The 12,751-nt window shown below is 34.0% G+C and overlaps 1 protein-coding gene across 1 annotated transcript in view; it reads left to right on the top strand.

Moving 5' to 3' along the window:
• The window catches only part of LOC136037754 (uncharacterized), a 95,225-nt gene that overhangs the window by 38,000 nt on the left and 44,474 nt on the right, over positions 1 to 12,751 (top strand). Inside the window, exon 5 of the mRNA XM_065720552.1 lies at positions 3,443 to 3,593. Coding sequence (XP_065576624.1) covers positions 3,443 to 3,593 — 151 coding nt within the window. The remainder of the gene's footprint in view (positions 1 to 3,442; positions 3,594 to 12,751) is intronic.

Raw genomic sequence — 12,751 nt, 5'->3', positions numbered from 1 at the left:
CAGAGGGCCAATCTCAGAAAAAGCATTGGAAACAGAAGATACCATTTTGGAGAGACCAGTCCTAGTCCGACTCATTAGGAGCAAATCATCAGCATAAGTCAGATAAGGAACATCTGAAGAATCAGATAAGTACGTAGAGGATATTTTTCCAAGGGTGCCAGAAATACAAATTTCAAAAAGTGTAGGTGACAAAACGCCACCTTGTCTTACGCCTCTTTTAACTTTAATAGTAGTAGTTGGAAGGATTTCAAACTAAGGAGTTAGAATACCAATAATGCAGAAGCAGAATTACTGAAAAATTAACACCTGAAATATAAAGGGAATAAAAAAGCTAGGAACGGTTTACACTGTCAAATGTTTTGGAAAGATTTAAAGCACAAATATAAATTCCTTTACTCTTGGAATTATTATCCAGAAAAAGAGATGCTAAAATACAATGAGGATGCTGACAGCCCACCCCAGGCCGAAAAACAAAAACTGGTTCTCTCCGTCATTAGTCCTATTAATTAGATGGGGAAGAATCATAGATTCAAGTAATTTATTTATATTACAAGAAACAGCAATGGGCTGGTATGAAGAACAATCAACATGAGATTTTCAATAATAAATTGAATAAATTGAATAATTTCAATAAAATATTGAACTTATAGTACCACACAGGAAACTCTCTGGAACACTAGATGCGCATATACCCATCTGAAAACAAGTGCGGGGCAGCTTAGCGAAAGATGAACTTCAGATATCCCATCTATATCAATAGAATCAGATGTAAAATTTTTGATACCACTACATACAGCAGAACATGTAATGGGAATTGCATGTCGCTGTGAAATACGGATAAAAAAAAAAGGTGCAATGAGACGAGAATACACGGCATGTACAGAATAGTTAACAACAGAAGAAATTGAAGAATAATGTTTCTGCCAGATAGATGGTGGTATGGCACCACTACAAGAATAATCATTTTCAAGCCTTTCAGAATTAATCACTTTACGCCATTCACATTTATTCACAGGGGAATCCATGCCACGGTACCTGACTGACCTAAGATACTTCTTGTAATCTGCTTTAGTTTTTTGTTTTAAATCCACAACACACCCTGATCGCGGGCGGCCACAATCGTTACAAATTTGAATCCAGAATTTAGGGGTTTTTTTTCACGGTCTTTAAATTGGGGTCTGCTGACCAGATTGATATTTGAGTACCATTACGGATATGTTCTAGCGGAACAGCTCTACATTCAGCTTTTTTCAAACCAGATACTATTTCTTTATAATACGAATTTAACTCAGAAACTCTGTCAGATCCAACATATTTAAGCTGCAATAAATGATAAGATACACGTATAAGAGATAGAAGGGATGTAAGCGTTGATATGTATAGCGAGATGTATGCTTTTTTCAATTATGCTTCGAAAACCATTTTGATTTCTTTTTGAATTTTAAATCTGTTAGAACATAGAGAACCGAAAAAATCACAAATAGTGGTCAATATCATGATCATCATGGACTGTTACAATCAAAGAATAAATAAATGAAGAACACAAAACGTGGCCAATGTCAGTGGTACTTCCATGAGTGATGGATATAGGTGAAGAGTAGAGATTTAGGAATGATGCGGTATAGTGGGAGACAATCGAAAACATAATCCTTTCTGACTCAGTCAGCATTGATTTAAGATTAAGATCACCGATCACCGGTCACAAGATCACCGATGTATTAAGATCACCGATCACTGTGTAATTTAGAGATCGAGACACTAAGTGTTTAATTAATTTTCTCAGAGAAGCACAAGCCTTCGCAAAAATTGCAGTTGAGCGATTAGATCTATTATCTTGCGGAAAATACGAGTTGATCAGAGTAGTTGATACGACATGGACTGCCAAGAAAAATCAATCATGGTAATAAAGGATAGGGGTGGGGAAATGTGCATTGCGCTTAAAGATGCATGCCAGACCCCCTGATGGACGGCCACCAGTTACCCTGGCAGAGGTAAAAAATGCTATGTGGTTTGGACTTCAACGCAGAAGATTAAGGCTGGCTAAAGTCAAAAAATGCTCTTGCAAACAAACTAGATCGTACTGACTGCATAATTCATCAATGAAAAAGTGTTTGTCCTTAGTTCCATTAATATTTTAGGATATCACAGAAAACTGAAAAGCTATTGTTTTCACATCACTTGACTGAAAAGTCAATATTAGGTCATAGTTTTCACTCTAAGTAATTCTGTGTGAATGTTTTGGAGCAGAAAGCTGGCAATCGCTTTAAAGCTGTTTGTATGCTACTACCTCGAAATAAATATTACATTAATATTAGTACAATTAAATAGACAGATAATGTATACGGTAAATACATAATTACAATAATATATAAACACAATGGTAAATTTTTTAAGTGTACATATATCAATACAAATACAATAATATATAAATTAATACAAATACAATCATAAAACATACTTAATACGAAACATAATATAGATTAGGTTGATAGATTATACGAATTTAACATTCTTCATTCTAGCAAATTAGTAATTTTGGAGCATGGCAATTTATAAAATAAAAAACTTTGGTAGCATTTAAAACACTTTATGTAATACGAGAGACGTCTTGGGAGGGGGGAAAGGTGGCCGTCAGACACCTAATCCCATCCCATGCGTGCTTGCAATTGGATTCCTCTGCACATTGTTAATCTTATTTGTGTAATCTTATTGTGGATTAGTGTTATTTTTCAATAAAGCCATTTTACTATAAACTTTTTTGTTTAGAAGAGACCTTTATCCTTTGTATAAACGAGATGTGCAGTGAGCTATTATAATCATAGTAAAAATTCTTAACTGCGTCTAGGCATTGAGGGACTTCAGGTCATCAATACGATGTGTTAAATTTGGTCTTTTGACTTCGATAGTTTATTCTTTCTCATATAGTGTCCCCCATTGTCTAACCGATAATACACAAGCTCAGTCTAATTATATAGGGTATGAGATGGCTTGGGGACGTTCTGCTGATGAAGGATGACAGATCGCCAAAGATTGTCCGCCAACCGTCAAGGTCCAAACGAAAAGTAGGTGGTCACCGGTTGGGGTGGGAGGACGTAAGTTTAGATTTAAGGGAAATGGGAAGTTTTTTGCTGGTAGTAGTACTAATAGTCTGGTTATCTTAAGATTGACGCACCGAGACCAGAGTATTTGACAAACAGCTTTATTTGAAGTTATACTTCGATTTGAAATGACCTTCCTGGTGACGGTATCCCTAAGTTTCTCTGTTTACTATTTCAGAAGAAGGTTCAAAAGTCATCTAAAACCTCGATATAAGACTAGTGGCAAATCATATATTCAATTATACCTGTCGCCACAAATTCAGGGATAATAGAAAAACACTTTAGAATCACTATTTTGTGGACCAAAACCACTTCATTTATTTGTGTTTATTTTGTTGTTGTAGCATAAATGCGAATGTTATTGGCCGGAAGAACTTGGACAGGAACGCAGCTTTGGAGCCTATTCGATAAGGCTGCTAGACTCGAGACAAATTGGGACGGATTTTTGTCTTCGGAAGTTGGAACTTTGCTATCCAGATTCAAAAGGGAGTAGAGGTATATATATTCACTAATTTTTTTTTTTAAACGGACAAAACGCTATTTATAATGGAAAAGCGTATATTCATAAGGGAGGTTTTTTTCGTGACGGAGAAAAAAAATTATAATAGAAATTTTTATCCAAACCAAATAAAATTGATTCCCAATGAAAGAAATTTCTAATATTAATTTACGCTGAAATAATCAGAGGCAACGCCATAGTGTTGCCTATCGTCAAGGTCATACGGCTCCGATGTTTTATTGTTTATTATTTTTCCCCGCCGTTTATTATTTTTCAGAGGGGTCTCATTTGATCAGAAATCGGTAGTTCTAGTACCCTTTTTAAGAGTAAAAAGTGATCAGAGGGCAACTAGTCCCCCATGCCCTTTTTTCCCCAAACCCATCTGATAAAAATTTTGAAACAGTCATTTAATTAAAAATAGTCCATACATCAAATAATAAATCCTCCGGGGCCGACATAATCCCCCAGGGCCCAGAGGCAGGCGTTATAAGTTATGCCCTGGGGGCAGGTGTGGTTCTTATTTAAGGAATGCTTGTATAAGCATTAGAGAGGGCTTGTTAGATTGGAAATTGAAAGTTATACTTCACTTTTAAAGAGTCAAAACGATACCGAAGGGAAACTAGATCCCCCCCCCCACTCCACGCCGTTTTTTTCCCCGAACCCATTTGATACAAATTTTGAGATAGCCATTATGTTAAAAATAGTTCAAAAATTAGATAATAAAACTCCAAAGTCAACACAAACCCCTAGAGCTTAGGGGCTAGTGTTTTGAGTTATGCCCTGAGGGTATTGAAGGTTTTTATGTTAGGGGAGGTCGTATAAACTTCAGAGGTGGCTAATTTGATTGGAAATCGCTTACGTCATTCTGTTTCAAACAAGGTGCTACATTCGTACCTTTCTCAGGGCATACGGCAGGTTGTTTTTGTGCATAGTCATTATCTTACTTTTGTCCTCAGAATAAGGATGTTGTTAGCCCCTGAAATTTTTGAAAGTATGTATTGTTTGTGGAAATTTGTATATAAAAAGATGTTGTATACATATATCAGTTCTTCAAGGAATTTCATCAGTATTGAAGACAAAATTATATCTTTCTTAGCTCAAAAGGGGACATTCTTGTCATAGACCAACTTTCTAATATCTTGTGTTCCCGACTTACTGCTAGAAGTGGTTATAGGTGTATGTGTGGGGGGGGGATCAGAAGAGTACTTGCCCCGGCTCCAAGATTTTGAATAAATAATTTAATGGTTATAATCATGTTGTAATTTGTTAATGTTATTTTTACTGAAATAAAGTAGAGGTTGAAGCTAGTAAGTGAAAATAATTAATAAATTATGAATTAGTTAATGCAAAACAATAATAATTACAATAATTAAATTAAAATAGTCAATAGTAATTACATAATGAAATAAATCAAATAATAAATTCTTAATCTTATTTTAATAGTAATAATTCTGAAGGCCACTGTCTCCGTTCATCCAACCGTTCCTTCATTGACCCCAAGTGTATCTCTAGTTTCGCCCAGCAATCCCCAATTTATAAATCTATACTTCAATGGAATTTAATACCCTCCATTGTTGAGCTATCCACAAGTTTTCGGACGCTATATAACAATGTACTAAAATTTTGATATTATATTTCTCTAAATGTTTATTCAATTTGCTTTAATTACCCATGTTTTCTCTTTTCTTTTCTTTCTCTCTTCTTCATTTTCAATTTTTGTTGTTATTTTGGTCCTTAACAAGTTCGTCTCTAGGATCTTTATTATTATTGATGTTATGTGTTTTTGTTGTTGTTTTTTTTTGAATAAATTGAATTGAATTGAATTAAAAATGAAAAAAAAAACAAGTTACTAATTAATTGATAGATTGAATAATAACAGTATTGTAAATATTGATTTTGATACTATCAGTTTGGAAGTTACAGAGGATAATAGTGCTAGAGATAGCTGTTATCATGACCTCTTGTTATCATCAGTCAATTATAAAGCTGTTGCTATTGCAGTACACTTGAATTCATTCGATTATGGTCATTGTTTAGTATATCGAAAGACGCATGAAAGTGGCTGGTATCGCTGTTACGATTCAAAGGCGAATCGATACGATTCAAGATGTTATACAATATTCAATACAAGATTCAAGATGATACGATTCAAGATGTTGAATCGATACGATTCAATAGATTGAATCGATTAATATTAACGATGCAAATAGAATAGATAAATATCTTTTCTAGTCCTTGAGACTTTCTAGACTTTTCTAGTCCTTGAGAAGTGTTAAAGATTTTGAAAAGCCCTATAAACAAATTCCTGCTCTGGATGACACCAGTGGATTCATGATCAATTGGTGCAAGAGCGCCCAGCCAGTTAGGATGAAAAAACGCAAAACAAATAGAGAGCAAAACTTTACAAATAGATGTAAAGCCATTTTGTTAAAAACAGTTCAAAAATCAGATAATAAAACTCCGGAGTCGAGAAAAAACCCCAGAGCCCGAGACAATTGGTAAAATATCTTAACTTCATTTTTATTGAAATGAAATGGAAAGTGCCGTTAGTAAGCTAAAATAATTAATAAACTATAGAAAATTAATGCAAAAAAATAATAATTAAAATAATTACATTAAAAGAATCTGTGTTCTTTGAAAAGGATTTTACCAATAAGTAATTTTTTTTTTACAAGTAGGACTTGAAATTTGATGGAAGACATAGCTAGGGCGCTAATCAAAATTTTACCCCGGGCACAAGAAAAGCCAGAACTGACCCAGCATAATGCTGATGTGCTATTTTGTTGACTAAGTATGCATACTGTCTTTGAATCTACCTTACCACTCAGTTCCACTAAGGTTTGTTGCGCAAAACCTTCTGTGTGGAACGAATACCGAAACTACTGTATCGTCCTCCTTTCCTTCAATGTAAAATGAAATCTCATTCTCCCCCTCCCCCAAACTTCATAAAAAAACTTCATTCCTCAAGCAGTCCTGAAATACTACAAATGCGTTACTTTAATGACCTTGGGGACACAGGCTGATCAGAAACAACAGTTTTGAAGCCCTCCCCCAAAACAGTATTCTAAGTCTTCTTGCCCTTTATCTGAAGCTGAACTCGATCCTTAGTGTATCCTTAAATATTGCAGAGGAAGTAGTTTGAAAATTCGACTGCGCGTAACTTTTGCTCAGATACTTGAGTTGACTCAGCAATATACTTTTGAGGAACTATAAACAAAATCTTAGCCTAAGATATGATTCCTAAGGGTTCCAAAGTGATTGGACAGCCACAATCAAATGTGCCCACATTTTTTACGAAACATTTTACGTTTACAATAAGTAATTTGTGTCATTTGAGGCAATTTTCTGGTACTCTAGGGGTATTGTTGACCCCGGAGGCATACTTGCTAAACCTCCATTACTCTGAGCAAAATGGTCATTTCAAAATTGTGATGTGGTGCCATTTGAGGAAAAATGATGACAGAGAGTATATTTGACGCACAGTTTTTAAGCATGGAATAAGATGGCCCAGCTTCTTGTGCTGTGTTGTCAATTTCTTCCCTAATTTTTAGCATTAAACTTAACCGAAAGTATTTGGTGACGTCCGTTTGTCATTATTCTTAAAACAAATATCAATTTGATTGCTGATGCGAGAAAAATAGTCAATCAAAAAAGATTTAAAAATGAATATCAACTCTTAAAATGTTTGTTTGCAACGTTAATTATTCTCCCAGGAATGTGCCCATGACGTCATTCCAGCCGAATGCCCAATACAGGATTAATTATGGCGTCATTCGAGAAAATCGGACAACTTAATTTATCATGACGTCATCCAGTGAATAAAACTAGCTGCACTGATCGAATTGGTTCATTATTAGTTAGTTAATAGAACAATGCTTTCATTTCTTGAATGTGCTATTCCTGCAGTTTGTGACAAATTAGAACATGAAGAACTGCATACTAAGAAGAAGAAGAAGAAGTTTATCCAAAGTGGAAAATATATCCCTGGCCTCCCTGGCCAGGAGCTATACAACCAGGATATCCGTCATCATAAAGTGCATGCTGGGGTAGAAGGATTTGAAAACCTTGACATGGTTTCATGCTATGCAAACTCAGCTGTTCAGTGTCTCTTTAGCATACATAAGAATCTTTTCGACGTTCTTCCCCAATTACGAGGCCCTATTTCCAAAGAAATAGATCGACTTGCATTTTCATCCCTTGAGAAAACGGAATCAACGACCCAGCTTAGAAGATTATTTCCGTCTAGGTATGGCTTTGCAGATTCAGTTTATCAGTGCATGACTGAATTTTGGGAAACTTTGTTTGATTGTGTTGATAATGAAAACATCCCGAACTATGCCAACCGATTGTCATATCAAAGTCCACTTAGTGAAATTTTTCATTTTCAAAACCGAAAATATTTGATATGTGACATCTGCCGATGGAGTGAAATTGAAGATAATCAGATTTCTGGGAAACTTCTTTACTTAGCAGTTCCAGAATCTGATAATCTTTGCATTCCTTTCAATAGGGTTCTTAATCCCAGTGTAGTTGACAGAAATTGCCCAAATGGACATGAGCTGACTTCTCGCATAGTATTTACCCAAACTAGTCCTTTTCTTGCTGTGACTTTGAATAGAAATTTATCGGGTTGCATAAATAAAGCCGGTATCGTAAATATTGATTTTGATAAAATCGATTTGGAAGTTGTTGACGATAATAGTGCTAGAGATAGCTGTTATCATGACCTCTTGTTATCATCAGTCAATTATAAAGCTGTTGCTATTGCAGTGCACTTGGGTTCATTCGATTTTGGTCATTATCTTGTATATCGAAGGACACCTACATGTGGCTGGTATCGCTGTGACGATTCGAAAGTGACAGAGGTTGATATGAACAATTTAACTATGACAGATAAAAATCTTTTACAGCAGATGACTTTTCTTGTCCTTGAGAAATGTTAAAGGTTTTGAAAAGCCCTATAAACCAATTCCTGTTCTGAATGACACCTATGGATTCATGATTAACTGATGCAACAACACCTACCCAGTTAAGATGAAAAGACGCTAAGAAAATAGAGAACTTTGTTAGCCAAAATGTATGCTGGTCGAACTAAACACAACAGTTGAAATGGAGGTTTGTCTATTTTGCCAGAGATTCAACCAAAAGCCGTTCAAACCAAAGCAAATGATATGCAAACGACTGCCTAGTTTATGGTCATTATGTCTGCCCCTATGTTGGTTTTTCACGGACTTGCCTTCTATCAAGTGCCTAGCGTCACTAGTTGTGAAATATTAAAGTATTTGACCCATGCTGAATAAGTATTTCGTCTGTGTCCTTTCTGTTTTTCTTTTTCTTATACTCCTCTTTAGTGCATTTTGTTATATATAGAGGGTAACAATAAATTATTATCGTTATTTTATATCTATAATTCAATAAGATAAAATTATTTGTATGAAGGTATATAGATCAATAGATAACGTATATATACATCTGTATGTATATACTACATATATCTATCTATCTATATATATATAAATAAGTTGTCTGTGTGTGTGTGGGTCTGTCTGTCGGATGACGTCATGTTTGTGTGTCGACTGACGTCAAGTTTTCAACTGACGAAATTACAGACCGGGACATCGGGACACAAATGACGACCGGGACACCGGCACATAGGGAATATAAATGACGACACTCAAAGAGAAAGCGACCGGGACAAAAGGAATGTTCGATTAGCAATCACCATCAACAAAGCACCGGGACACAAATGACGACCGGGACACAGGGAGTATAAATGACGACCAGGACATAAGTAAAAAAAAACTAAAAAAAACTAAAAAAAGGTAAAAACTACTAAAAAACTAAAAAAAAAAACACTAAAAACTAATAAAAAACTAAAAAAGCTAAAAAACTAAAAAACTAAAAAAGAAAAAAAAGGAAAAAAATGAAAAATAAAGGAGAAAAACAAAACTAAACAAACGAATGTATATACAGACCGGGACACCAGGATACAAATGACGACCGGGACACAGGGAATATAAATGACGACCGGGACACAGGGACACAACTACAACGGGGACGCCGGGGGGCACAGGGGGATATAAATGACGACCGGGACACAAGGAATATAAATGACACCCGGGACACTCAAAGAGAAATCACAGACTGGGACACCGGGACACAAATGACGACCGGGACACAGGGAATATAAATGACGACCGGGACACAGGGACAAAACTACAAAGGGGATGCCGGGGGGCACAGGGGGATATATAAATGACGATGGCGACACAGGGAATGGTCGATTAGCAATCACTATCAACAAAGCTCAAGGGCAATCATTAGACTCATGAGGTATAGATCTAAAAACGGATTGTTTTCCCATGGACCATTATATGTTGCATGTTCAAGAGTCGGTAAACCTGACAATCTATTTATATGCACAGACAATGGGACAGCAAAGAATGTTGTATATTCGCAAGTTTTACGTAGTTAAAAACATATATATAGATATATCTATCTATATTCACAGGTGGGACATAGGGACACAACTACATTGAAGCGTAACTAATATGGCGCGTAACGACTTACGCGCGCGGGGGGGGGGCTTGGGGGGGTGCGAAGCGCCCCCACCAACTAGGTGTTGGGGTGGCGCGAAGCGCCACCCCAACAGCTAGTATATATATATATATATATATATATATATATATATATATATATATATATATATATATATATCTATACTAGCTGTTGGGGTGGCGCTTCGCGCCACCCCAACATATATATATATATATATATATATATATATATATATATATATATATATATATATATATATATATATATATATATATATATATATATATATATATATATATATATTAGCTGTTGGGGTGGCGCTTCGCCGCCCCAACATATATATATATATATATATATATATATATATATATATATATATATATATATATATATATATATCTATACTAGCTGTTGGGGTGGCGCTTCGCGCCACCCCAACACCTAGTTGGTGGGGGCGCTTCGCGCCCCCCCAAGCCCCCCCGCGCGCGTAAGTCGTTACGCGCCATATTAGTTACGCGCCATTGTAGTTGTGTCCCTATGTCCCACCTGTGAATATAGATATATATATATATATATATATATATATATATATATATATATATATATATATATATATATATATATATATATATATATATATATATATATATATATATATATATATGTTTTTTACTACGTAAAACTTGCGAATATACAACATTCTTTGCTGTCCCATTGTCTGTGCATATAAATAGATTTTCAGGTTTACCGACTCTTGAACATGCAACATATAATGGTCCATGGGAAAGCAATCCGTATTCAGATCTATACCTCATGATTCTAATGATTGCCCTTGAGCTTTGTTGATGGTGATTGCTAATCGACCATTCCCTGAGTCGCCATCGTCATTTATATATCCTCCTGTGCACCCCGGCGTCCCCTTTGTAGTTATGTCCCTGTTTCCCGGTCGTCATTTATATTCCCTGTGTCCCGGTCGTCATTTGTGTCCCGGTGTTCCAGTCTGTGATTTTTCTTTGAGTGTCCCGGGCGTCATTTATATTCCTTGTGTCCCGGTGTCCCGGTCGTCATTTATATCCCCCTGTGCCCCCCGGCGTCCCCATTGTAGTTGTGTCCCTGTGTCCCGGTCGTCATTTATATTCCCTGTGTCCCGGTCGTCATTTGTATCCCGGTGTCCCGGTCTGTATATACATTCGTTTTTTAGTTTTGTTTTTCTCCTTTATTTTTTTCCTTTTTTAGTTTATTTAGATTTTTAGATTTTTTAGTTTTTTTATTAGTTTTTAGTTTTTTTGTAGTTTTTACCATTTTTTTAGTTTTTTTAGTTTTTTTTTTTACTTATGTCCTGGTCGTCATTTATACTCCCTGTGTCCCGGTCGTCATTTGTGTCTCGGTGCTTTGTTGATTGCTAATTTATATTATATTTATATTTTTTATATTTATTAATATTTTTTTAGTTTTCTTTTTCTCTTATTTTTCAGTTTTTTCCTTTTTTTTAGTTTTTTCTTTTTTAGTTTTTAGTTTTTTTTTGTTTTTTACCTTTTTTTAGTTTTTTTAGTTTTTTTTAGTTTTTTAGCTTTTTTAGTTTTTTTATTAGTTTTTAGTTTTTTTTTTAGTTTTTGCCTTTTTTTAGTTTTTTCAGTTTTTTTTTAGTTTTTAGTTTTTTACCTTTTTTTAGTTTTTTTAGTTTTTTAGCTTTTTTAGTTTTTTTTCTTTTTAGTTTTTTTTTGTAGTTTTTACCTTTTTTAGTTTTTTTTCTTCTTTTGTATTAGTGTGAAATAATTCAGACGTCATATGCGGACAAACACGACGTCACTCGACAGACAGACAGACAGACATAACCCACAAACAACTTATTTTTATATATATTTATTCATATTTTTTTAGTTTTCTTTTTCTCTTTTATTTTTCAGTTTTTTCCTTTTTTTAGTTTTTTTCTTTTTTAGTTTTTAGTTTTTTTTAGTTTTTTACCTTTTTTTAGTTTTTTTTTAGTTTTTTAGCTTTTTTAGTTTTTTTATTAGTTTTTATTTTTTTTGTAGTTTTTGCCTTTTTTTATTTTTTTCAGTTTTTTTTTTAGTTATTAGATTTTTACCTTTTTTAGTTTTTTTTAGTTTTTTAGCTTTTTTAGTTTTTTTTTTTTTTTTGTTTTTTTTGTAGTTTTTACCTTTTTTAGTTTTTTTCTTCTTTTGTATTAGTGTGAAATAATTCAGACGTCATATGCGGACAAACACGACGTCACTCGACAGACAGACAGACAGACATAACCCACAAACAACTTATTTTTATATATATTTATTCATATTTTTTTAGTTTTCTTTTTCTCTTTTATTTTTCAGTTTTTTCCTTTTTTTTAGTTTTTTTCTTTTTTAGTTTTTAGTTTTTTTTAGTTTTTTTTAGTTTTTTTAGTTTTTTAGCTTTTTTAGTTTTTTTATTAGTTTTTATTTTTTTGTAGTTTTTGCCTTTTTTTATTTTTTTCAGGTTTTTTTTAGTTATTAGATTTTTACCTTTTTTTAGTTTTTTTTAGTTTTTTAGCTTTTTTAGTTTTTTTTTCTTTTTAGTTTTTTTGTAGTTTTTACCTTTTTTAGTTTTTTTCTTCTTTTGT

This window comes from Artemia franciscana, chromosome 17 (assembly GCF_032884065.1).
Source record: "Artemia franciscana chromosome 17, ASM3288406v1, whole genome shotgun sequence".
Taxonomy (NCBI): Eukaryota; Metazoa; Arthropoda; class Branchiopoda; order Anostraca; family Artemiidae; genus Artemia; species Artemia franciscana.
This window is presented reverse-complemented; position numbering and strand designations above follow the sequence as displayed.